At 34.6% G+C, this 27,905-nt stretch overlaps 1 protein-coding gene across 2 annotated transcripts in view; it reads right to left on the bottom strand.

The window, feature by feature from the left end:
• LOC149804449 (adenylate cyclase type 10-like) overlaps positions 1 to 27,905 on the bottom strand; it is a 175,717-nt gene that overhangs the window by 104,778 nt on the left and 43,034 nt on the right. For both annotated transcript variants that reach the window (XM_089940570.1, XM_089940579.1), the window contains exons 11-14: positions 21,855 to 21,973; positions 21,252 to 21,328; positions 14,308 to 14,544; positions 7,305 to 7,461 (exon numbers count right to left, since the gene is read on the bottom strand). In XM_089940570.1, the coding sequence (XP_089796696.1) occupies positions 7,305 to 7,461; positions 14,308 to 14,544; positions 21,252 to 21,328; positions 21,855 to 21,973 (590 nt within the window). The remainder of the gene's footprint in view (positions 1 to 7,304; positions 7,462 to 14,307; positions 14,545 to 21,251; positions 21,329 to 21,854; positions 21,974 to 27,905) is intronic.

The raw sequence follows: 27,905 nt of genomic DNA, 5'->3' as shown, positions 1-27,905 counted from the left end.
ATATATGCCAGGACATAGAGAGGTGTACACATAACTATTAAAAAGGCACAGTCTGAGTATAAAAGTTGTAATCCATATATCACATTCCATAAGCACAACAAACTGTAAGAAAAATGTACATTTATTTTTGCTACTACCACATGTATTTGCTTATAAGTCAACCTTTTCTACAGAACATTTGATTTATGCAGAAGAGAGGTCACTGCCTTAGAAGCACGACTTACAAAAAAATAAATAATCTACAGGTAATTTAGGAAACTCCAGATGTTTGCAGTATACAAAATACTGTGAATTCAAATATATTTATGTTTATATGCCACTATTCCCATTCAGAAATGTTTATAAGATATGTACTGTGTTAATCCATTTCATAATGGCATTCATTGCACATTACTTGTATCTAAAGTTATTTAGATTTTAAAATATTACAGGTAAATTAAATACTACTCACTGCAAAGTGAAGTGTCTTTCAATGTTGTTTACCATGGGTATTTATTAACATGTCTATTGGTTCTATTTTCATGCAGGTCCTAACAACCTGTATTTGTATTAATATTTGTGTTTTGATGTATAAACATTGATACAATAATATTTCCAGTTTAACTTGTATTTTCTTTTTCCATAAGTTAGATTTTTAATTCGCATGTGATATTTCCCAATAAACCCTTGGCTTGGACAGGCAGTTCTCACTTGTTTTCAAGTTGACAATCCTTTTGATGAAGCCACAAAAAATTTAGTACATGTACTTGTTCAGTGCCAAGTAGAGTTCTACATCTTCCAGTGAATGTCTGAACTTAATACCTTTTAGCTTGTAAATGCAGCACCCTCTTTATTTTCCCCATGTGACAACCCTTTGATCTCAAAGTTTGATACATGCTCAGTGCCCATTGACATAGGGTGGTTGTTTGAACTCCCTATGATCTCACCACACAACTGACACATGTTCAGTTGCACCTTTTAATAGATTTCACAGACTGTATGATCAAAGGCTTTCTGGCTGAGCCTAACTTAAGTCTGTACATAAGCACCCACATGACAGTAAAGCCAAGGAAACAGAGTCAGATGATATTTACAATGACAAGACGACAACAAATTACTAGATGACAATGAAGGATTTCAGAACTTTATCAGACAATGAGAATGAATTCCTGGGCTTTGTACCAAATGACATTAAACAGTGACATTTATAGGATACTGTGAATTAAAAAAATGCAGACTTAACATTCACTATTTGTTTGTAAGATGCTTGGAATTAAAATAATAAGGGATACTGTGAATTAGATAATTCCGAACTATGTTTATACTGACCTGTGACCTATAATTTAATTTATGCGCAATAAAACACAGATCCAGTTAAGTTTTTATTTACAATTATACTGTCTGCCTAGGGGGACTGTCTGCTGCTACTTATGAAACTGTTTTGGTTCATTCTGTCAGTGAGTGATTCAGTGACAGAATGTTATGGATAACCCTTGAGTAAAGTTTCTTCAGCAGAAACTGAAGGAGCCTAGCAAAGACTGGGCTGTCCAACGAAGGTTGGGATGACAGCAGCAACTGTGTGGACTTCACTCAATGGTTTAGTTTGAATACACCATATTGTGCTGACATTAGATTCTTGGGTGAATAAATGGAATGGAATGAAGTGAATGCCCAAAGAAAACATATGTGCAGCAGATTCTGTCCCCCAAGAATGGATTTATCACATAAATGGATATAAAATCTCAAGCAATATGGATTTTAATGGATTTAATTAAGACAAATTGTAAATATTCAATTTATTTTTCAAATGTTCCACTCAATATACTGGTTACATTGGTTCTGTTGTTTTTTACCTACCTACCTAGTTATCTATCTGTAACTGTTTATTTGTCCAAAGTGCAATTCTGACTCCCTGATGACAAGTCACCTCTTCCAACAGACCTGACTTGCATAATATACCTCATCTTATAGGAGGTCAGAATGAAATTGGCTTTTTGTAACCCTTGAAATGAGGGGGTCAACATATAGTCAAACTGACATGTGAGTAAATATGATAACCTGACTGCGGCAGGTTAAAATTTTTGTCATAAATGGGCAAAATCCATGTCGATTAGTACCAAGATACAAATATGAAAAATACTGAGAAATTATGTACAACACTCATTTCAACTAGTCTGTATGTCTAACATTCACTGAATAATCATCAAGTACTCAAACTGTGCAATAAGCATTATTATGTGCTCAATCTTAATATTGTATTACATTACCCTCATATGTTTACTTTTAAATTTGTAAAGCAGTTTTGATTTGTCCTTTTTCTGATCGATGTTGGGAAGTTTAAATGGATCCCTCTCCTTTGACATTTGTCAGTCATATAACACCCAAGTGTCACATCAATAAAGCCTGTTTCATTTAACATCTGCCACCATTGTGTTTAATGTAAAGACTGGTCTGCTACCTAAATATACTATCAAAATGTACTGACTCTGTGAGACACGTTTTCAAATTGAAGAGACCCATGTTTTCCTGTACAGTGCCATACAGAAAATAATGAAAGTACACGGAGATCTATAATTGTCAAATGTACTTTTGCTATTCTTATACAGCAGTCTTCTTTTTATATATTCTCAAGTTTATATGTGTGGGACGGAAGAGATGATAAGAAAAATGACAATCACAACTTTTTATTGCTTCATTTTTGTTGTTTTCTTTAATGAACCCAAAAAATGTAATCATTTGTTATGTATATTTAATTTGCATTGAGAAAACTGCAAGTGGGGTGGGGTGGGTGGAGGTGGGGAGCAAACTGGTCTGTTTAATGGCTGAATACACGTTTTAAAATCACATTGGGAATAACTGTCAATAAAGCATTTTTCTAATGAAGTTATTCATTTTCATGTAAAAATGATCTTTATTTTCAAGATACCCAACTGCTGAGAGATCGTTAACATTATTCCAACTGGTTTCAACAACTTTAACGTGTACGTAAAAACACTGTGTATTACATCACTACTTATGTTGTTGTTGAGTAGTCTGGTTTCATGACCCGTCTGCTCCCTGCTTTGTTCTTTACTTTTATGGAATGCAATGCTATGAGCATACTAAGCAGGCAACCAGACTAGTTACTGATTCAAATTCACAATCAAACAAGATTCCTTTTATTCAAAAAAGGAACATATAATTTGTGAAACAGCTGTCATCTTTGAAAGTAATTTTTTTTTTTTTGTTCTATTAGTAAAATATGAATGTCACGATTTCACTGCAAGTGAAACTTCTCATCTGTGATGAAGTCTCCAAATGCCAATTCAGTAATTACAAATTAACTACAAACTCTGAAATGAGCTTCTAATTAATAAAACATATCTGTGAAACAGAATTTATGTCATCAAGTATTCATTTTGTATAGTTGTATTGCTATCATTGATCACATTTGTGAATGAGTATACTAATTTAAGGTAGTTTGATTACATTACATTCACCCCCCCAAAAAGCTGAAAGTTTTCAATTGATCAAATGAGTTGACCTGACACTCAACCGGGGCTGCCAGCTCTTACAAGGCTAAATTTGCATGACTTTTAACTTTTCAATTATTCCAGCACCCCCCACCCCATATTTGATACAAAAGACATAATTAACGTGCTAATACAAAGGAGGCCAGCTTTAAATTCAGTGCAACAATACAACAAATACTTATGCAAATTAGGTATCAAAACACTGTCAACACTTAATTAGCTTCCCAAAGAAATGCTTGCAGACATAGTTTTTACGGTAAATTGACGTAATTCATGTTTGACTATCACAGAGCACATTGTATTTATAATCCTTACACTTAAACCAAACTGAAAGATATAACTAAAACATGAATTTCACCTGACAAAAAGACTTAATTAATTAGTATTTATTTATTAAAGTGCTGATTCAAGTAGGCATTAGTGACATTTTCATTGATCACAATTTTGTTGTAAACTGCTATTTATAGTGTACCAAGAAAGTTGTTTGGAAAACAATTTTTTAAAAATACATGACTTCTTATTAACACATTAACCATTGGAGATTTTTGTCATTTTCGTTTGAAATTCGAGTAGGAAACACATTTTGAAAGCTATTTCTGAATACATCCTAAAACACCAACTTCCAGGTGATATTCCAATAACATACTGCCTAGTTGTGTTAGAAACATTGTTTTTCATTGGCTATTTGGCTCATGCATAAGCAAACGGGTAAAAGTTGGAGTTCTTTTTTAGCTTAACAGACCCATTATTTTCGTATCGAGACCACTCTATTCTAAATGCCCATCTTATCCTACTTTTGGCAAAGGTTCATCTGTCTGTTTGCAGTTCATACCAGTCTGCCTTAGTTCTGAGACCAAAAAGTCTAAAATCCTGACACAATATCGGATTCCGACCATGGGTGAATTTTGGGTAGAAAAAATTCAGGTCAAAAAATGAGGTTTTTCCCTCTGTATTTTGTAGGGCAACAAGAAATTCCAGATTTTTTGGTATCATTGTAGAGCTACATCTATCTACCTTTCTATAATACCACCCACTTTAGTGTATCATACATGACCTTGACGGTACAGAGCTTGGCAGTAGGCTACTACCTCCTGCCACTTAAACTCGTCACCTGGGGTTAATGTGTTAAAAGTTGATAATTTCATAATGTTGAACCAAATTTTCAGGTCGTATCAACTGTTTATGATGATAAAATAAGCGATATGTCTAGGTTTCAGCTACCAATTTTGATTGTGATTTTCTTCATGTTCAACAAGTATGGGTCAAAGTTGTCAAAGTTTTGGTACTTTCTAGTATTAAAAAAAGGGATCCACAACTGACCCAGTATTATAAGTGGGTTTGCAAGTAATCAGGGTGCAGTTATTGAGGAAGTGGTGTAACTAGTTAAGCAATTAATCAGTCTGAAATATAATCTGGCCACAGGAATTTAAAAAATGATATCATTAAAACTCAGGCTCAACTAAACATCCTGATGCCTGGCTGGTAAAAACTCAGACTCAACTCTAAATCCTGACAATGTAAGGAGACAAAACTCAAACTTAACACAAATTTCTGATGTCTGATTGGTTGAAACTCAGATTATTCAACTCTAAATCCTGACATATGATGTGTCAAAACAGAGACAGAGTTAAAACTGCTGATGTCTGACTGGAAAGTCAATAATGACTTGAGCTAATCAGATTTCGGTATTTATAGTTCACAATGAGTATGAATTTAAGAATTATTGGTATTATAGGAGTCGGCATGAATATCACACACACAATATCAGTTACTGAATTTCTTAGATGTTATTTTCTGAACTCTTACAAATATCTGACAATACCTTACTTTATTGCAAAAGTGTTGTAAATCTATTTAATTAGTCTGGCCCCAGTCATAACCAGATTATTAATGGCTAAATAAGAGCACATACAACAGCCTCTGAGAGAGGGTGATATGTTTGGATATTCATTGCAAGAGTTAATTTGCAACTTTTGCATTGTTTTGAGCTTTAACCACACACAGTAATGAGGTACCACACTGTTCATGCAAAATATTTTTAAAGTTTTTTCAATGGAAATAAACATTTTTAAAGTACAAAACCTACAATCTAAAAATCTAGAAGTCCAGAATTTCTTCAAAAACAACCATTAACAGAGAAATCTGACTGTAATAATTGATTTTCCACAAAAAATCAGGAAACATCAAATGTATGATACCCCTTGAAGTGAACCTAAAGAATCCTAAACACATACCGAATACAGCCAGGTAATATTGTCTATAAGATACAAACTGATGTTCCCCAAAAGGCCCCTAGTGATTATTCATACAAAGCATTGTTTACAAATTGAAATAGTTTACAATATATGTAAGCACTCATTTTTACAAGGCAGTTTTTGTACAGAAATGCCAACATCAAATTGCGCTAGTGTATCTTCAGGATTTATTTACACTGTATTCAAAACATTATAAACTGAAATCAACACCATATGGAAACCGTCATCACCAAAACCAAGAAAAAGCAATTCAAGAACAGTTTCCAATACTCTCATACAGTTCAATCGAACAAGCTTCCACTGCATGCAAAATCTGCATAAAATATTACACTATTTAATAAGAGATATCATGAGTATGTATGTGTTACTAATAAATTATAATTTAGCATCTATAATAAAGACAAGTTAAAAAAAATAGCAATTACTATTATCTTTCAATTATGTGGATTGTTAAAATGTGTTCTTCAGAGGGTCCCAGTGGAGAATAGTCCTTGATTAAATGAGTCACACAGTATAAATAAAGTATTATTATTATTCTTATTATTATGGTGCATTATAAAAGTAGAGTTTGCTGCAGTAACCAAAGTATGAAGGGCTGGCATTAGGGACCATAACGCTTCTCATGTTGTGGAATGACAGACTTTAAACAAATACATCTTCTCAATACAAAGTCAAACAGTTACAATGCAACCAACCTTGGTAAAGTAATGCTGCAGGTACCAAAGACAGGGTTATGGACAATCAGAGGTCATAACACTTATAAATGAAGTTGTGGAATGCTAGAAATCAAACTCACTTTAGGTTTAAACAACATAAAGGTGTGTTGAATTCGGGTTGAAATTCAAGAATCATTAGTGCAGATATTCTGCAGAAACAAACTCTGGGGAATGAGAAATTAGGGGCCATAACTTGTCTAATTGTTGAAAATAAAGGCATTCAACGTCTCATTAATATAAAGCTGCATACCAAATTTGGTTGAAATGAACAATTCTTGGTGAAGTGATGCTCCAGAAACCAAAGTCTGGAGGCTGGACAGTCCGGGCCTTATATCTATAAATGATTCCATGGAGTGCTGGATGTTGAACTTATTTAAGGTCTAATTATAATAATGCTGCATTCTAAATTTTCTTGAAATCATATAAACCTTGGTCAAGTTATGCGGTAGAAACCAAAGTCTGTGCTGTGGACAGTCAATCAGTGTAAATACCTCCTGTGAACGACACGAGATGCTAGAAAATGAACTCATTCAAAGTTACATCAACATAAAACTGTATTCCAAAGGTGGTTGTTTTCTGTCAATCTTTGGTTTGTTAAGTTGCAGAAGCAAAACTTAGGATGGGGAAATAACTCGTAAATAATAACACTGAAAGGCTGAAAATGACCCTTTTGACATTTCAGCAACATAATGCTGCATACAAAATTTTGTTAACATCCAACAAATCCCATCTTGTGGGAACCAAACTGCTGACAGATGAACATGCATAAATGATTACTAGTCGGCTTTGATGACTTCAATGAGCAGGGTCCTAATTAACTTTTGAAAAAGATTATTCATTACATGAAGCTCTGTTTAGATGCCAGGTTAATCAGATGGCTCAGCAGGCGAGTTTTTCCAATCCCAGCAGCTCCACTCAAGATCAAGTGCTCCTTTTTGTCTCCCGCCTCCTGTAGGTTTTTCAATTTAGCCTGGAAAATCTTTACCTCATGCTCTCGACCTATTGAAAAGAACACAATTTATTTTTGGTCAGAATTTATTTTATTCAGGCTCATATTGGCATTCTTTCACACAGAGTGACAACTATATAACTGATTTTAAAGGAGTGAAATTTATGAAAAAAACTTACGACAGAAATTTAACCTTGACATCATTTACAAACCAGCAGCACAGATGGCCATGCCTGATACTTTCTTTTGCAAAGTGTATTTCCCAGAGATACTCATCTCAAGGAAGAAAATCCTTATTTACAATATGCTCCAGAGAAATCAACCCAGATACTATTTATGTAGTCAAATATCACAGTTTTATACACTTTCAAAGATGCCAATCATGCAGACAAGCTCCAAAGTCTGGACCAAGATTGAAACAAAAAAAATACCACTGTCAAGACTGATATGAAATAGAAGATTAAAGTACCACTGTGTTAGACACTTTCAAATACATCAATCATGCAGATAAAATCCACAGTTAGGACCAAGATTGATGCAAAATAGACAAATGCCACTGTTTTAGATATGTTCAAATATGTCAATCATGCAGACGAACTCTACAGTCAGACCAAGACTGATACAAAACAGACAGAGATGACAATATTGATATAAAATGTAAGCAAAAGTAAAGCACAGGAGAAAGAAACATTTATACCAAACTACCAGACAATGTGGTTTGTGTTAATGTACTGAATGTTGGTCTTAGTGACAACTATCCTACTTGTTTGACAAGAAAGGTTAACTGCAAGAAAAATAAGAAAATTACACACAAAACGATCACTTACAGATTGTTCAAAAATTTTAATGAAGAACAATTTCTCAATGACCTATATAAAGTTCCATGGAATATGATCCAAAATTTAGATGAAGCTCTGAGGGTGTGGACTGACTTATTCATGGATATAGTCTCTAAGAATGCACCACTGAAAGTACATCAAGTAAAGACCGAGATTCAACCTAATTGGATTACTACTGAAATCCTAGACGCTATGAAAACATGAGACCAATTCAAGGCTATGGGAAACCATGCACAATAAAAAGTATGGAGAAATAAAATAAAAACATGATTAAAAAAGCTAAAAAAAATTATTATCAATCATTGCTTGAAGACAAAAAGAGCAACACAAACTCCATTTGGAAAGTTTTCAATGAACTCACGGGAGGAACACACAAAGATCAGACAAATAAAATTCCCTCACTTCTTGTAAATGACACCATAGTCACTGATGACAATGACAATGCAAATGTTTTCAATTATTTTTTCACCAACATTACCACAAAGTTAAAAGAACCAGTGATAGAAAACAACTTTAATTAACTGAAAAAGTTCTGCAGCAGCAAAATCTCTAAGGAGGTATGCTTCTTTATCCCACCAGTATAAAAAAACTTTGTTAAAAAATGTCTCAGTGAACTTGATACCAAGAAAGCTACAGGACTTGATCAGACTGGTCCATGACTCATTAAATTTTCTGCCTCTGCTATTGTAGATAACATAACATTCATAATCAATTTAAGTATTGCAACCTCATCTGTCCCCCAAAAAATGGAAAACTGCAAAAGTAACTCCTATTCACAAATCTGGTTCTAAGGATGATGCTGATAACTACCAACCAATCTCAATACTACCAAACTTGTCAAAATTGATTGAAAAATATGTCTATGACTCATTCATGTCTTATTTAACCAAACACTTGCTGTTACACCCTAATCAATCAGGCTTTAGACAGAAACATTCCTGTGAGACTGCCTTGATCTCCCTAACTGATAAATGGCTTCAAAGACTTGACCAAGGTAGAATAATAGGATCTGTATTTTGTAGATTTCAGGAAAGCTTTTGACATGGCAGATCATGAAGTCCTTTTGAAGAAACTGAAAATCTACCAATGTGATGAAAGAACAATTAGATGGTTTACTTCATACTTAAGTGAGAGAACACAACATGTTTACATAAATAATGTTCTGTCTGAACCTGGAACAATTAGATATGGAGGTAACCACAAGGCTAAATTCTAGGTCCATTACTATTTATTTTATTTATTAATGACCTACCACTTTTACTAAGAGACTAAATATCATCTACAGATCTCTATGCAGATGACACAACGTTGTCAGACATCCAAAAGACAAAGCATGAACTCGAAATTTCTTTACAGAATGCCCTAAACAAACTGGAAAACTGGTGCACATGCAATGGCATGGTGGTAAATACTGGTAAAACTAAAATATTACTTATCTCAACACGGCAAAAAAGGACAAATCTTGATAATGATGAACTATGTCTGACATGGAAGGATAAAAATCTACAAATGGTCCGTCATGATAGACTACTTGGTGTTCTGGTAGATAATAACCTATCAAGGACTGAACATAAACATATCAGTAAAAAGAAAGCAAGGAAAATTTAGCTGGTAAGTTAAAAATATTACCTACTAAAGACCAAATCTGTTTGAGAAAAGCCAAATTAATGTACAGGATATCCCATAATAGTGCTCCTGAATATTTACAATCACTATTCCATTATAGGCTACCTGGTAATACTCCCCACCTGTGATCCACTGTCTACCAAACAGTATAAAATTCCCAAACCAAATAAGGAGATATTTAAAAACAGTTTCCAAAACTCTGGAACTCTGCTCTGGAATAGTATTCCAGTTGAGATTAGAAATGCCCACTCTATTTCCTTCTTCCAAACCCAATATATCCAGTGGCTTCAGAGATGCAGCTAAAATAAATAAATTCCATTGTATGAGGGCCTCAAGATAGATTAGTTCTTAGCTAATTGTATTACCCTCTTTAGATAAGGTCATTATTATTAAGGTCAATGAGGTCCCATGTAGAGAAATGCACAGAAGTCTACAGCAGGGTTCTCCCAGTTCTCCAGCAATATAAACCTCTCTTTCAATTAAAACTCTGTACATGATAAGGCCAGGGGTCAACATCACCACTGCCCCACTGGTCTGTGGCATGTGGTTTGTGACGAGGGTCAGGTGATACTAACAGCCAACAGACTATGGGGCCAGTTAAATTTTCTTAATTTATTATTTTTTTTCACTGGGAGGGCAAATTGATTTTATGTATGGCTAGTTGATTTCCACTTGAGCTGGTTCTTCTGGTCAGTGGGAAAATCTGTGTTAAGTTACCCCCTGCAATACAGAGTGCCAGTGATCAGAAAGAGTCCTTTATAACCAGTCAACATGAACTTTGGAAACCCATACTTTGTTCATGACCTGATATCTTGTTGAAGCACCAGAGTAAGAAAATGATTGTTTTAAAGTGTTTGATTTTGAAAATGATGTTCTGCAATGATCAGGTGTAATTGATTTCAATTTAGGTCATTGGTGTTGTTCTTCTGACTTAAAATAAAACATATCATGCATATATTGAGGGCAACATTCATTCTTAACTTTGAACATTAATAATGACTTGTGGTGGACTAATCTCTATTCAAAGTTTTAACCATTTCAATTGCACAATAGAATTTTGGATCATGTATCAAATGGTAGATTTAGGACAATTACTGCTGCCATTTTGTGGATTGTTTCAATAAAACTATCAGTTGTATTTCTCCAATTTGTGTTGCTATAGTCCAAAATGGAGAAAGAATTAATGCATTACAAAATATTTTATAGCTGAGTAGAAGATAACCCTTAATCCTCTTTAAAAGATAAATTCTTAACTTTACTACAAAAGAAATGTGTTTCACTTGCTTGCACAAGCTTATATTCTTATCAACATAAAATCTAAACAAATTTCTGTGTTAGCATTTTCAAATTAGGTTATCTTCAATATAAAAATCAAGATTGGGATTTCTGTTCAGTGATAATCTTTGCCTCTTCAAGACAACATTCCCTTTGTATTTAAGGAAGAGATAAACATGTTATTTTATGAGTACCAATATTCAGCTTGATATGAATCTTCACCCAATTATTTGTTTAATGTTTTAACATTGGAATCAGATTTATGCAAAATAGTATCATCTACCTAAAGATCAGTGTTTCACTGTTTTACATCTGAGGCAAGGAAGCTTGCCAGTAGCTTCCTGAGGGTTGGTGCTTCTTACTGGGGTTTTCCTAGGTTCTTACTCCACCAGTTATGCTGGCTGCCATGTGTGGCTTATCTTGTGCTAATAAATGGCATTAAATACAAAACAGCAAACATACAGTGGCAAAGTCATTTACAAACAATATGAATAACACAGTCCCTAAATAAATCCCGCGAACTCCTTTGTTCATCGACATCAGCTCTGAGTTAATGTTACCAGTAACAACTTGTTGGTTTCTGTCAGACAGGTATAATTTCAGTCATGAAAGTGATAAGTGAGAATATTTGTACTTTTCAAGTTTTCATGCAAGTATATTATGGTCAACTAAATCAAAATCCTTCTTGAGTTGATGTATTTAAAACCAATTACCAATTGTCCATAGCAAGCAAACATTTTTCATTGAGTTTTGTTATGCAAAAATGACAAAAACCTCCAGGGGTTAATGTATTAATGGGTGCATTTTGATGACGTCACCAAATTTGAATATTCCTTGCATATTTAATCACTTTTGCATCGACACTGCACATAAATTACAAATGTAGCCATTCCTTGACGATTTGTAAAAAAAATGAAAAATCCTTGTTAACACATTAACCCCTAGCGATGAGTTAATGTGGCAGGAGGTAGTAGCCTACTGCCGAGCTCTATAGCATCATGGTCACGCATGATATGATAAAGTGGGTGGTATTATAGAAAGGTAGACAGATGTAGCTCTACAATGATACCAAATAATCTGGAATTTCTAGTTGCACTAAAAAATACAGAGTGAAAAAAATCTCACTATCTGGAATCAATTTTTTTCTATCTAAAATTGGCCCATGGTCAGGATCCAATTTTGTGTCTGGATTTGAGACTTTTTGGTCTCAGATCTAAGGCAAACCAGTATGAACTGCAAACAGACAGATGAACCTTTGCAAAAAATAGGATAAGATGGGAATTTGGAATAAAGAGTGGTCTCAATACAAAAATATTGGGTCCATTTAGCAAATAAAACAACAAAAAAAACCTCCAACTTTTACCCTTCTGCTCATGTGCGAGCCAAATAGCCAACGAAAAACGATGTTTCTAACACAACTAGGCAATATGTTATTGAAAGATCACCTGGGATTTGGTGTTTTCGGATGCATTTAGAAATTGCTTTCAAAATGTGTTTCCTACTCCAATTTCATGCGAAAATGACAATAACCTCCAGGGGCTGATGTGTTAAAGAGATAATTTAAGAATAGAATAAAGATATCGAAGATTCCTTCAATTTCTAACATGTGGACTAGATTTTTAATATTCATTGGGATATATTTTAAGAAGAAAATTCGAAACAGCATTACAGTATTGATCTGTTTTCTTCTTTGATTTTTTACTTGAACAGTCACAAGAATTTAAAATGTAAACATGTATTTCCTTCACTGTCTCTTGGTGATCTTGCAAAACAGATGAAATACTTCTAATCTGGGTCACAAATAACAGAGCTAATGCTGTCTGTGATATGTCTACCTTTATGTTGCTAATGCTCTCTGTGATATGTCTACCTTTATGTTGCAAATGATCTCTGTGATATGTCTACCTTTATGTTGCAAATGCTCTGTGATATATCTACCTTTATGTTGCAAATGCTCTCTGTGATATGTCTACCTTTATGTTGCAAATGCTCTATGTGCTATGTCTATCTTTATGTTGCTAATGCTTTCAGTATTATCCTCAGATTTACTAAAAAAATTGATTCCTCTATAATTTTAATACACAAATTGTAAGTCCCTATACTTAAACTTACTTCTAAAAAACATATTTCAGTTGACCATATTTTTGAAACTATAAAGCTTCAATGGGTTTTATCCATGTTTGGTACTTTAGATGATGTACATTGTGGGCATTAAATGTGGGGATAGTTTTGTCCAAACATGGGGCATCTCTAACCATGCCCTGAATCTTGATATGATTCCTTGAGTCTTTCTTACTTTGTCTGGATTTTTATAAATTTCAAATACAAGATTTCAGTGGCAAAGTATGTACAAACACACACATGCACACTCACTCTCTCTCTTTATTTGTAAACCCATAAAAAATATCAATTTCCCAGGATGTACTGGGAAGAAAAAAAAAAGAATATTAAATACCCTATTTCTCTGAAAAACCAAAATGTTAGACATTTTTCTTCTTTTGTTTTCTTTATATTCCATGTTGAAAGACATCTGCGTGTTTATATAGTTAAACAGAAACACATCCTTAAAAAAAACTTTTGCTTCAATCCTGCACTATCAATCATTCACTGTTTATGATTGTCAAAGTCTTTTCCTAAACAATTCTCCAAAAGTAAAATATCATAGCATTTTAACAGTTTCATACAAACTTAAAATAGCACAAACAGAAATTGATAGGTAGATTTTACATTTAATTTCATACCATATCCTTGGTTATTTTTGACCAGGTGTACTTGGGCTAAAATGGGTTCTATATAAAGCCTATTTGAATGAATGTTATCTTCGTTTTAGCTGGTATTCAAATAGTTTGACGTAAAAAAGAATCTTTTTAAAAAAATAACTCCTGTTTAGAATAAATTATTTAGATATGTAGGCCAACATAATGTTAATTATTCTTTTGTTTCATCCAGATAGTACAGTGTAGGGCTTCTGAATTGTATGCAATTCCAACTATAAAGGTACTCCATTTGTACTCATTAGTACTTTATGAAATGCTCATACCTATACTCATAATCCTAATAAGGAAAGAATTTCTTATACTTATATTATAACTTACCAAAACAACAGAACATGTATTTAAGCACAATAACTCCACCCCAAGACTACCTTCAACTCACCTAAAATTGGATACGAAAAATGGGGGATACTTTTGGGTATGCGAGCAACCTGTTCAAAACTTTCTATAAACTCTCGAATCACACCAACATCACGCAGGCCCTTCATTTGTTTTGTGATGAGGATATCAAAGTTTGTCAATGGTAGACGACTGGCTTGGAAAATGCTGTCATCACAGGTGACCTTGTCAGGGTAATGCATCATCAGACGAGCAGCCATATTGACCTTCCTTCCAATCACTGCAGAGAAGACAGGGAAAGTAAAATAGACTTTTTATGTCGCTAACATAGCTTTAGTTACTGCAATAGGCCATAATGTAATCTGGCATTCTTTTTAAAGATTGCTATAAAATATCTCTCTGAAACTATTTAGAAATCTGTATATCTCCTTAATGTAAGCTCATATATTAAATGTGAAAAAAATATCTCCATTTTGAAACAGAGGCATTAGGATGAAGTCAATGTCAGTGAATAGCAGAATTATTCAGTGTCAGGGATGCAAACATAGTTATGATGATTTCAATCCAATCCTGATGCAACATGAAACTGTGACCACCATAACTTGTCTTTGAACAAGAGGAACATGAATGGTTTCATGGTAAATTACATGCCTGTCTCATGTAAAGTAATCATCTATGTAAGCATGTTTGATTCTGGACACTGACCAATGGGTCTCAATGACTTTGTCCTTTGATCTAAGTATGCAGTCTTGAAATTAACTTAATGTGCAGAAAAACTCTTTTTAGACTTACCATGACTGACCTCTGACCTTTAAACCCCAGAATAAATAGGTTTCTTTATTACCCTAAGTACAAGTCATCCACAAAGTTTGGTCAAGAAATTTCTCTGGAACAAAAGTTATCCTGCAAAAGGGGGTGCTCACCAGTTATTATGTACTTTTGAAAGAGTTTTGTATGTAAGGTAAAGTTGTTTGCATTTAAAATATGCACAGTAGATAGAATGTTGGCATACCTCTATGTCACTTTGATGTAATGTGGCTGACATTTCTTTGGATATTGTAGTTATGGAAAATTGTACATGATCAAAGCACACTACTAACTAAAATGACTTCTCCAAATGCTAAAATAATCAGCCTGAATTAGTCTAAGCTACGCTATCTTTAGCACCTATTAAAATAGGGAAATTTAATTTTGCCAAACTAGACAATACCAGCTTCTGAAAGTGCAACGGATGAATTACCAAATGTATAAAATGTAAAAAAAGTTATTGGCTCTTTTTTCTACCATTTACCTTTGAAGTCCAGGAAGTGAAAATGACCAAGTGGAGCTAGCAGTTGTTTGAAAAGTGCACATCTGGAGTAAGGCCAAGCTGTATACTCTGTAACCCATATTACACCCATCAACCATACACCAAGATAAAGGGAATGACAGGTTCTTTGAATAATACCTAAGATATACAAGGTCTTTCTTAAAAAGCCAGTGTAACCAGTGAGGACACTCAGGGAAATTCTTTTCTTTTAAAGTTTAACCCTATGAAAAATAGGAAACTGTAGAGTGCCACCAAAATGAATTTTTCTTTCAGCTGCAATGACAATGATCTTTGACTAAGCTTCTTCCATATTTAAACACCAAACCTCCACAAACTCTGGTCAATGCATACAGTCCAGAACTACATTTAATTGCAAAAAACATGTTGCTTCTTTTATTCAATGTGACCATGACCTTTTACCATTCCAGCACAAAATCAATAGGCTTTTCTTATCAAACAGAAGTCATCCACAAACTTTGGTGAAGGTACATAGACAACAACTGAAATTATTGTGCAGAAGCCATTGCTTTTCTTTCAGTCAGTGACCTTGATCTTTGAACATTTCACCCCAAAATTTAGACTTTTTCCTGACCTCAAACGCAAGCCATCATTTATGTTGCTAAAACAAGATACAAGACATAGTGAATGTCTTTTTTTAGCTTTGGAGGACTGAATTTGTGAGGTATTATGATCAAGAAATGTATCCAAATAAATTAAATTTTATTTTGAAGTATATTTCTCTGAGAAAATTTGCTCAATTACATTAATGTTAGGAAATTACCTCTGTTACCTCTTGAATCCAGCCCTATTGGACATATGGAACATATTTTTCTTTCCCATCTTGATACCAATACTTTTATAATTAACGCAGATACTATTATAATTACCTCTCCTTGCCACCATTATATAGTAACCTTTACACTGGATATTATTCACTTAAATTTGAAGAAATACAAATGAGGACATTTGCATTTGCATGGAGGTGTTGGAAGGCTTCAAAGTGATGTGATCTGGTTAGTATTCTCAGAGAAACATATTGTCTCCATCAAATAATTTGCCTAATCATATTCATTTTAGAAGAACAGGTAATGTGAAGAGAAAATGCACAAGCATCAAACCTTTTCACTAGATACCTTCTGATGAAACTATGATTGGAGTCCCTACATGAAGGATAAATCTACTCTTATAAATCAAAGTCAATACAACCAAAGATCATGTGCCAAGTGTGTCTAATGTTACATCTAGGGGCTTAAACTAAGACAACGTACAATGCAACACACGTTCAATTTTCCAAATATTATTTTATTTCCCATAAATATTAAATCAAACAAAGTGAACGAATTAAAAATAACTTACAGTGTATGAATTCCGAGAATATTATCCTAGATTGTACTCTCAATTTCACATTAGTCTGGAAACTATCCAAAAGTATTCCTAATGAAGATTCTAATGTGCTTATGTGCTAGCACCAGTGAAGAAATACAGTTCTATTATCCAAACGTTTTTACTTGAAGATAATCCAGTAAAAGCAGAATATCACAAAAGTACTTGAAATTTTCACATAACCCAAAAGAATGTCCTTGAATCTGGCAAGTTGAAAGTGAGCTGTTAGCAGTTCAACTCACTGCAAAGAGATCTAATGATCTATCATCACAAGCCAAAGTTCAGAAATCCAATACAAGAGTAAAGGGATTACTCTGCATGAACAGTGTGGCCTCTGAACTATATAATCTGTCTGATTTGGACCATAACCTTGTGCTAGAAACACCAGTACAAAAAGTATCAGATCAGGATGCATAGGTTGAGTGATGTGCTCCCATCACACACACCCACTAAAGGAAGTAGGTCACAACCTGTAAACTGCCAAATACTATGAGGTTGCCTTCCCACATCGCTGATCCTAATGGGCACTGATTATAGCCTTCATCAAGAAGGCTAGTGGCCCTCTCCACCTGACCACAAATGGAACTGACCATTGGGAGGGTAACATGTAGGCAACCCCTTCATCTGCATCAAGAAGCATCTGGACAGACCACACTGAATGGGGGGCTTTCCAGAGGTATCCCTGTGGTCAGTCATTCTCTGTTCAACTACTGATCCAGGAACTGATTTATTTCAGTTGAGATAATAATCTGATGATATAAGTTACTGGAAAGGGGACACCACTGAGCCAGAAGGACCATCTGTAGCAGGCACATTAAGACGTAACCAAGGTGGATCAGGTCTACTGGACCACGAAATAGATTCTGAGAGCTCAACCATCCATTAATGGTTAATAATATTCACTGTCTGCAGAAGTAGACAGATTTATGGGCACTCTGACCCTGCTGAGGCATGCAGGGGGACTTACACCCACTGGGCTACCCAAAAGGAGAGGCAGTAACTCCTATGATCAGAAGTATCAATGGATGGCCACATGGTTCCCATGCTTTTCTAAAGATAAATTTCCAGGTCCTTTCCAGGGTTTTTCCAGGATGAAATTACTTTTTTCAAGGTTCACATATGACCATTACTGAATGGAATTAATGAGTTTTCTAAATCTAATCATGTTTTTCTTTCAAGGTTCTCCAAAAACATCGAAGTCAGAAACGATCATGTACAAAACCACAAAATGTATCACACAAAACAAGTTTGATTATATTCCTATAAATTGGCATGTGAAGTCATTTCAATGTACAGAATACAAATTCAAACTTTATTTTGCTGCATTATGTTGCTAGGTGGGAACAACATAATGAACATAAATTATGTTTTGTTTCCTTTAAAACCATTAATTCTAAAGAATTATATAGCAATATATATATATATATATATATATATATATATATATATATATATATATATATGCATCTCATAGAAAGTAAAATTTCCTATTACAGTAAATTAAAAAAAAACTCAATTAATTAGAATTTTATCTTGAAATGAAAAGAGTTAAGGACTGAATTTTCTGTAAAATCAACTTTTCTTCCTGTATTCGTTAAACAAGTCCCCAAACCTGTATTGATACAGGGGCTCATATTGTTTTTTAATGTATAATACAGGGAACGACAATTTCTCATTTCAACTCTAAGATTCAACAATTAGGACTACAAATTTGGCTTAAAACGAATAACAGTTTGTTTTCTAATCTGAGTTTCCTCCAAATATTCCCACCCCATTTTCTGTATTTGGACACTTAGGTTGGCCTGTGGGGTCATTACAACTGGATATAGAAAATGTGGAATTTGCCACCACCGTGCGGTAGCGACATATGGTAGTCGCTTACCAGCGAGCCTAGAAAATTTAAACTTATGTTATATCGACTCATACCTGCATGAACTCGATAGGAAAATGATTTATTTTCTCAGAAATGGCAAGTATTATAATTGTTATGTCTTTAATCCGCTGAGAGACAAGATGAAACTACAGTGTAGATGAAACCTGACCAAGTACTCGTCATTTGCATTACTTGTCGCATGACTACACAAATCTCAAATGACAACATTGGAAGTCAATAGTCACATGATATCAACAACAAACTCCTTTATAATATTGCTGTACAGAAATTAAATTATATTCAATGAAAGTCAGATACTTTTTGTAAAAGCCAGCAATGTGTCAAGTCTGATTTATCAAGCAGACAGCACATGTCAATGTGGTAGTCACGTGATGCAACGAAACTCCAGAAGCTGTTCTCGGAATATATAGTAATGGAGAATTTTGTGTTTCGTTTTTCGTATTTTTATTACAACCAGTATACGATTTTCATTTAATATTTTTTAATATTTTTTCTCTACAACATTTGAAAATGTGGGTTATTAGATTTGTGTACTCATGTGACCACCAGTGCAAGTTGTGAGTACCAGGTCACATTTCATCAACGACATAATTTTATCTTGTCTTTCAGCTTATTAAAGACATAACGATTTTAATTCTCTGTACCTGTAAAAAGAATGAAAAAAAATTAAATCATGTAATGAACCAGAAAAAAAGAGCAAACTGTACACCAAATACTGTACTGGGCTTAATTCATCAATATAAATGACCTCTGGCTGCTCTGGTTGCTAGCAGTTATGGATGGCCAACTAGACTGCAACCACAATGACAATGGATGTCAAAGACAGTTCAAACCCATGTGCCTTGGCTTAAAAATATTCTGGCCATGTGAGAGAACTTATGCAAAATAAGCTCCCAAAATGTGAGTTCAAATTCTGTGTTGGAAAGATGTGAAGAAGGGATACTACTTTCTCCTTTTTTCCTCTTCCATCTGGCTGGAAGTGATTGTCACTGAAGGTAAAGTTCTATGAATTGTGAGGTGGAAAAGCTATTGTGGAATTCTAACTAAAGATGCAGTCTGATGGTGCAGACTCAAAACACCACTATCTGTAAATGTGGGCTTAGCCAGTCTCATCCTGTCCTCAGACTTGCTACAAGACAGTGGAACATATCACCTCTACACAAACCTCTGCACACCTCTACACAAACAATGCAAGTGAAATGCACTTGATCCAGAAACAATAATGAAAATGACAACATAATGTGAAATAAAAACCCAAAAGTGTAATTATAAAAAATAAGAACTCAAAAGTGTAAAAATGATCTCAATCATTGCACTCAAATTAAAACATAAATATAAATCAGAGCAGCATCTGCAAGATAAACATATCATGTGTGGCTACACTGTCAGAATCTGCAAATTAAATAGAATACACAAAATTTTAAAAAATATGCAAAATCATCAGTAAAAATGTTAAAAAATAAAGTAGCCTATTTTTCTTGAACATTAATTATTAATACCATATAACTTTACAGGTGGTTGTGTAGAAATAATGACTTCTGAAGGATGTGGTGATGCAATATGACAAGATTAAACTTAGTAACATCTGGAATATGGGTGGAAATGTTGTTTTCATTGTCTATATTATATATAGACATGATATATAGACATGAAAGATTAATTGAGACTTTCTGGCATATGATGCATGTTTAAACTGGTGCTGATTGTGCTGGTACTCTTCCCACTGTAGAACTGATTGTGATGGTACTCTTCCCATTGCAGAACTGATTGTGGTGGTACTCTTCCAGGACAGATGATTGTGATGGTGCTCTTCCCACCATAGAACAGATGATTGTGATTGTACTCTTCCCACTGTAAGACAGATTATTGTGATGGTAATCTTCCCACCATAGGACAGATGATTCTGATGGCACCCTTCTCACCATAGGATAGATGATTCTGATGGTACTCTTCCCACTGTAGGACAGATTATTTTGCTGGTACTCTCCCCAATGTATAAGAGCTGAATTTGCTGGTACTCTTCCCACTTTAGGAGAAATAACTGTGCTGGTTCCTTATCCCACTGTACAAAACCCCAAGTTGGAAAGAGTACATTTAACTTTCTACTTCTACTCAATGCAAAGTTTCCATAATTCAGATTGTCTTGAACTTGCTGACATTCTTAGGGTGACAAATACTTCTTTAAAATACAATAAACAAGGAATATAAAAGGTGACAAACTTAAGGTTCTTACATCACTGAAAGCCATTTTCTTGAAAGAGTTATCAATTCTGGAAACATTTACAGCCAGCAGCCTAAACTAAGCCTGGCATTAACATGGGTAAACACTGCAGCATTACCAGAATATATTCTGAACTGGATATATAAATCCAAAATATATATAAAGTGGATATCAACTAACCTGAATATTCATGTCTTTGTGGATGTCCAACCACACCACAGAATGTTGTTCCTGTTGTAACTCCAATGGAAACTCTCCTGCAAAAACAAATTTTAAAAGTTGTTTGATAACAAAGATAAAAATAACTGTTTTCATTCAGTAAATAATTTGTTATTTTACTGCAGGCTCTAATTACACATAACAAAACCACTTGTAAATCATTTCCTAAAATTGATCTTTTTTCAAGAATTTCTGATTTGCAAACTATTTTTTATCTCCAGCAATGCATATACTATCATCCCTGGATCGCTGAACTCAGAATCATATGCAGATTTGATTCCCATATGCAACTCTAGTATCAAGATGATTGATAGCAAAATACAAAGAACCTGTGACTATCTCCACAAGTGCATACACCTTAGCCCCCACATGGAGCAAGTATCTGTATTCACTGATGTGTTCTCCCAGTATTGTATAAGCTCTACATGCAATGCCAAGAAAACACAGCAATGAACACTGCAAGTGCCCTCCATTCATTTTATGAACAACTCAACGGACACTAGTGTGATGCTTGTTTACAAATCAGACACTCCAGGTATATATTTTATTTCAAACTTTACTTACAGGACACCTGGGACCTTGTCTAGTGTCTTCTTCATTCTGTCTGAGCAAATCAAGGCATGAGCACAGTCCTGATCATGTTTGTAGCCAGGAAGACCAAAGATCACCAAATATGTGCAGCCCTGCAAATATTAAACAATACTAAAAGCATTAACCAGTTTTTACACCTATGACCAAAAAGAGCATTAATTTTGCAATGAAGCTCTCATCTACAATAAATAACACATCAGTGCTATAAACTTCATTATAAAAGTCTATTCAATCAAGACTTACCATTCCCTGTGACAGTGCATTGTTGAAACTGACAGGATTAGCACCAACAATTGAAAGAAGCTGAAGGTTTGCATATTTTATGTCTTTTATGGGAAAGTTCAAGCCATACTCTTACTGTTATAGTGCTAAACTCTCCTCTTTCACAAGCTTTTGGCATCATACAGCAATCCCCCAGTTTTTTCAGATGGTGCAAGCTGGTTTAAATGGCTGAGCCAGTTTTGTATTTTCATGAAACATATCTTTGCTGGCAGTTCAAATTTATATTCTTCTTTATGTGTCTGGCTCCATCCTGTGATTTGTAATAGACAGAATTTTGCAACAAGAAAGAGATAAGAGATAGAAAGAAACCTAACCAAGTAAATGCATCACTCACACAGCAACACCAGATGAAGGCTCCAGCAATAATGCTAAAAGCTTGTGAAGCAGAAGAAAAAAACGACTCAGAAAAAGATGTCCATATAAGTCCATCAGTAATTCATTATCAGCATCATATTGTCAGGTAACAATATCCATTCTGTGACTATTAAAAGTATTCTACATTGCCAGAAACATTTTGATAAAAAGTGAGAGCCCTGTCAGGCAAATTTTAAGGTCGAAATGAAAAAAAATAAATTTAATTTGTATATTCTGCATGTTACGAAATCGTATTGTATTGTATATTGTGCACGTAACTTTTGTCTGTGATTGAGAGTTGGAGCTTTTGCATACTGGCTTTGTCATGATTGTAAGTGGTGAATAGGACATTTACTAAAATTTGAGTTCAAGGCCTGACCTTGTTTACAAGTTAGTGGAATTTTCCATCGGAAATTTTGGTTTTCCTGAACAATCTATTGTGTTGTAGTTCAAGTGGGTATTTGTACATATAGGGGACTTGATAAACAAATTAATCTTGACTGTTTTAAGATCAGTCTGTGAAATTGTTTAAAGTAGTAATCAGATATAATTTGAGTGGAATTATTTATTGCAATAATTTTTTAGAATTACAAAGTGCTCATTGACTTTGGACTAAAACATTAGTTTGGAATTATTGAGATTGAAAGATGTTCTGGATTTCATCACTGTAGCACATCAGAGCATTCAAGACTACTGAAATGCATTCAGAACATTCTATACTTTTGGGTTTGCGATTGGACATTTAGGAATATTTGGGATTTAATTAACAATATTACTGTAGTGTTTTCTAAATTTTCACATTGTAGAGAAATAAATTTTGTTTATTTTCCTGAACTTGATGGTTTAACTTCTTTCTGTTACATAGTTTAAGACCTTGAGTCATAACAGAATACTGGGTGTAATATTATTCATTTGCTTTCACAGATACAAATTTTCATTTACCTGCCAACAATAACATTTTTACTGGATATGCCTCTAACAAAAATGGCCTATATGCAATGGTGCTTTGCCTCAAGGATAACTGCTTGTGAAATGTTGGAATATGATATGTTTACATAGCTAATGGTCCAAGCAATTCATATTAACTATAAAAAGTATAGGTAATTGTGCATATTCCTCTTAGTTCAATATCTATTGCCAAGTGAGTGACATTACATGCAAAAGTATGGGAAAAAGAGCCGTCACTATCATCCATACTGTCATAGCATTTTAAAATTTACATGGATTTAAAATCACAGACTCCACATATCAATACACAAAGAAAAATGCATAATGCAAGTTAATTTTTCCAGTATGATACAATTATTGAGGTAACTTCAGTTTTCCAGACCTGAAGACTAACACAAATATTAAGGTTGCTTCAGTTTTCCACACCTGAAGACTGACACAATTATTGAGGTCACTTGTTTTCCATATCTGAAGCCTGCAGTTATAAACAACTAAAGGTTTCTGAATATCTTGTGTACTTTTTGTTGACCTTTTCAATCATTTTGTTTACAATATAGTTTTTATAATTATTAAAACTGTGAAAATAATTTTTTTTTCATTGACTAAGTGACAAGTGACAACCACATCATTCTATGTTTAACCTCTCTCATAGTGCCACAATACACTTAGGTAACAAGTGATGTTACATATTTCAGTGTCTTAGTAGAATGATCATGTCATTTTGAGCTGCGCAGTAAGCACTGATTTTATAAAAGTTGAAATCCTTTACTGTTTAAAAACTGGTTTGCATCAATAACAAAATCAAAGAAAATTGGTACCCTTCAATAAAAGTTAATTGACAATATTTACACTACTGTAGTCCAAACATTAGTAACACTGAACTGACAGTATTACACAACTGCTTGACAATAAATATATATATGTATGTATATATACATACACACTAATGCAAACATTCATAACACTCAACTAACAGTATTACACCATTGCAATCACTAGTAAGATTGAATTGGGAATATAAATACTATTGCAAATATTAGTAACACTGAACTGACAGTATTTCCACTACTGCAAATATTAGAAAGCTTCAACTGACGATATATAACTACTATAAACATTAGTAAGAATGAACTGATGGTATTTATACTACTGCATATATTAGTAAGACTCAATTTATAATATTTATACTATTGCAAATATTAGTAAGACTGAATTGACAGTTTTTAAACCATTGTAAAAAATAGGAAGATCAAAAACTGAGAGTATTTATATCATGATGAGCAAGAATGAATTGACAGCATTCACTCTATTGAAAAATGTTAGAAAGACTTTTATTGACATTATTTGCACTATTACAAATATCAGTAACACTGAATTGATAATATTAACAATATTGCAAATTGTAGAAGGAATGAATTGACACTATTTTCAATATTGCAAATATTAGTAAGGCTGAATTGACACTATTGATATTATTGTAAATGTTAGCTTAAATAACACACAATACATAGGTTCAATAGACACTTTACTGTACATATAAAATAATCTTTGGCATAACAGGGGCAAGTTCTGTCACAGCACACTGCACCAGCCCTGCTCTGATATGTTTGTTCTATAGGAATGCCTCAGGAAGAGAGATTTGTGGGAGTTTGTAGGGATGTGAAGTGTGTCTGACACCTGTACGTGGATCCGCAAGGGGTTGATACGAGGTATATAGGGACAATGATAACCAAAACTCGATAAGTCTGATCCTGAGGATTGCCATGATAATAAACATCAGCCGATACTCCATACATGCACCATGGGAAGCGTGTATGAAGTATATATGGCCTAGTAGTTGAGTATATTCTGACAAGTACTGACAAACTTGGGGTTCAAGCAAAGTTGTGAATGCATGAACTTGGGCAATGGCGCTCGAGAACAAAACTGGAATAGTATGCTATGCCTGTAATGCCCGAAATAAATGACATGGTAGAAGGAGGGGAGGTGGGTGGTTCTTTCTGCAGATAATTTTAAGTTAAATGCAGCATCGACACCGAAAAGCATGCATCTCTACAGGCATCCCAGTTGCTGAATGAATGCCTCAAATAACTAACATAATATCTGATCACATGCTCCAACTCGGCCATCTGATTGGTTCAACATGGCAACATATCTAAATTTAGTTACTAACTTATTAACATATGCTGGCTGCAATGACATCATGTCTGGCAGAGCAACCATAGTAGACAAAGAGGTGCTCAACAAGGGGCCAAAGAAGGATGCACTGTGTGTTACTCAAACTATATTTAATCAATTAAATTACAATTTAAATAATACAAAATACATAGGTTCAATAGACACCCTACTGCACAAATAAAATAATCTTTGAAAATGGGGGCAAGTCTCACACTACACCAACCCAGCTCTGAATTGTTCGTTCTATAGGAATGCCTCAGGAAGAGAGACTTGTGCATCTTTGTAGGGTTGTGAAGTGTGTCCAATACCTATATGTGGTGCCTCAAGGGGCTGATACGAGGTATATAGGGACACTGATAACCGAAATTCAACAAGTCTGTTCCTGAGGATTGCTATGATATTAAACATCAGCTGATACTCCATACATGCACTGTAGGAAACAGGTATGAAGTATATATTGGCATAATAGTTGAGTACATTTAAGTACTGACACAAATTAGGGTTCAAAAGCAAACTTGTGAATGCATGAAACTTGGTGATGGCCCAAATGAAGTTAAGGGAGTGCTGTGACTATTGAACAGTCTGACTGTAATAAAGGCCTTCCAATTTAAAGTAAATGTAAGGATATATACAGATAATAATGATTGAAAATGCATGAAATAAGTTTGGAACTGCATTTCACTAAGTAAAGAAGCAGAACAGTGCACTGACTGACACAAGTGTGCACTGACAAGTAAGGCACATGCTGTGATATATGCCTCTACACAAAGCAAACTCTATCAGGGTGCACCTGAATATATCTATAAGATACATCAAAGGACCATCAACCTAAGGTTGGATCAGATGGTACAGAATTCCAGCCTTAGCAGCACTGGTAGCTGCTGCAATGTGGAAGTTGTGTCCATTATAGCGATGTGAATCAAAACCTAACCCGAGTAAAACAGCCTCAGTGGTAGCAATAAAGTTCTACTTATGGTGTGAGCATTGTCCATGAGAAACAGTGGATCACAAAGGCAAGATCCAGTTAATATCTGATGGAATTTCCTCTTCACATGGAAAGGACAAACAAGGACATCATAGATCATATCATTAATATGTTATCCACACCTTGTCGGAAAATGTGATTCTTAGATGCTCTACAATGCAGAATAAATAGGCGTTTATCCACATGAAATATCATGCCCAACATACAAAAATCCATTTGGAAGGAATGGTGTCCAAAGCATATGACACTAAATGTATGTACACAAATGTTCCTGAGCAGAAAGAAGATGGTTAGGAAGAACTCTGATCTAGCACGTATAACATGACAAAGACAATTGTCCAAAAGTCTAAATAAAATGGTCCTCCATACTAACTCCAACTGCAGATGTGGCTGCACCATGACCTCCAGCCAAAGCACTTTGCTGCCGAAGACTCAAATACTACTTCAGACAGGACATGGGACACAATGATGAATTCCGAAGGATTGAAATGATGACACCAGCATGAAAAGGAGTTTCAATTTTTTTTTTTAAATGGCAAGGTGAGTAATAAATTTGTCCATTGAAAATGTCACATCTCAAATCCACAGGCAGTTGCATAAGGAATTTTTCTACAATGATCAAACCGTAAATTCACCACATTGCAAAAATCCAAGAAATGCCACTAGACACATGCATTGCAGTAACAAGTCCACAGCCGTTGAACTCCCTCTCGCAACATAGGTGACAACTGCACCACCATCCTGTATGTAATAGGGAACCTGGGCTTACTATGATATGTTGTTCCTTTTGATCCCATGAAGTATAACCTCTCTGACTCCTGAAAAGGGTTACTATGACCAGCCTGCAGGTAATGGAATCTAATTCCTGCAAGGTACAGCTGAATTGTGGAGTACTGCAGCTGCAGCCTGGTGTGACAGCATGTGACAAAATAAATCAAAACATCTGAGAGTTCATGTAAAGAGTAAGAATGAGCAACAATGTCTGACATTGCCAACAAAAAAAAACAACAAACACTTGATGCCAGACCTAGTCATTAGACACAGAAAAAACACAAATTCCTGCACATGTTGTGTCAAAATAGCATGAATTCTGAAGTCAGGGGGCACACAAAATCCAGAAATTGTGAAGCTGTTGTACCTTGCATTGATATGGTAGTCATTGTGGAAGACTTTGTCAGTGCGGCAACAGATGCTTGTAATTTGGCTAACTGTTGCTTGATAGCTGCCATGTTTGACATGTTGAGATCACATGGTGTAATCAGCTGCCCGCAGGACAT

This window comes from Sinohyriopsis cumingii, chromosome 2, assembly GCF_028554795.1.
Source record: "Sinohyriopsis cumingii isolate HCF-2022 chromosome 2, ASM2855479v2, whole genome shotgun sequence".
NCBI lineage: Eukaryota > Metazoa > Mollusca > Bivalvia > Unionida > Unionidae > Sinohyriopsis > Sinohyriopsis cumingii.
Note: the sequence above shows the minus strand (reverse complement) of the source record. Positions and strands in the feature narration are given on the sequence as shown.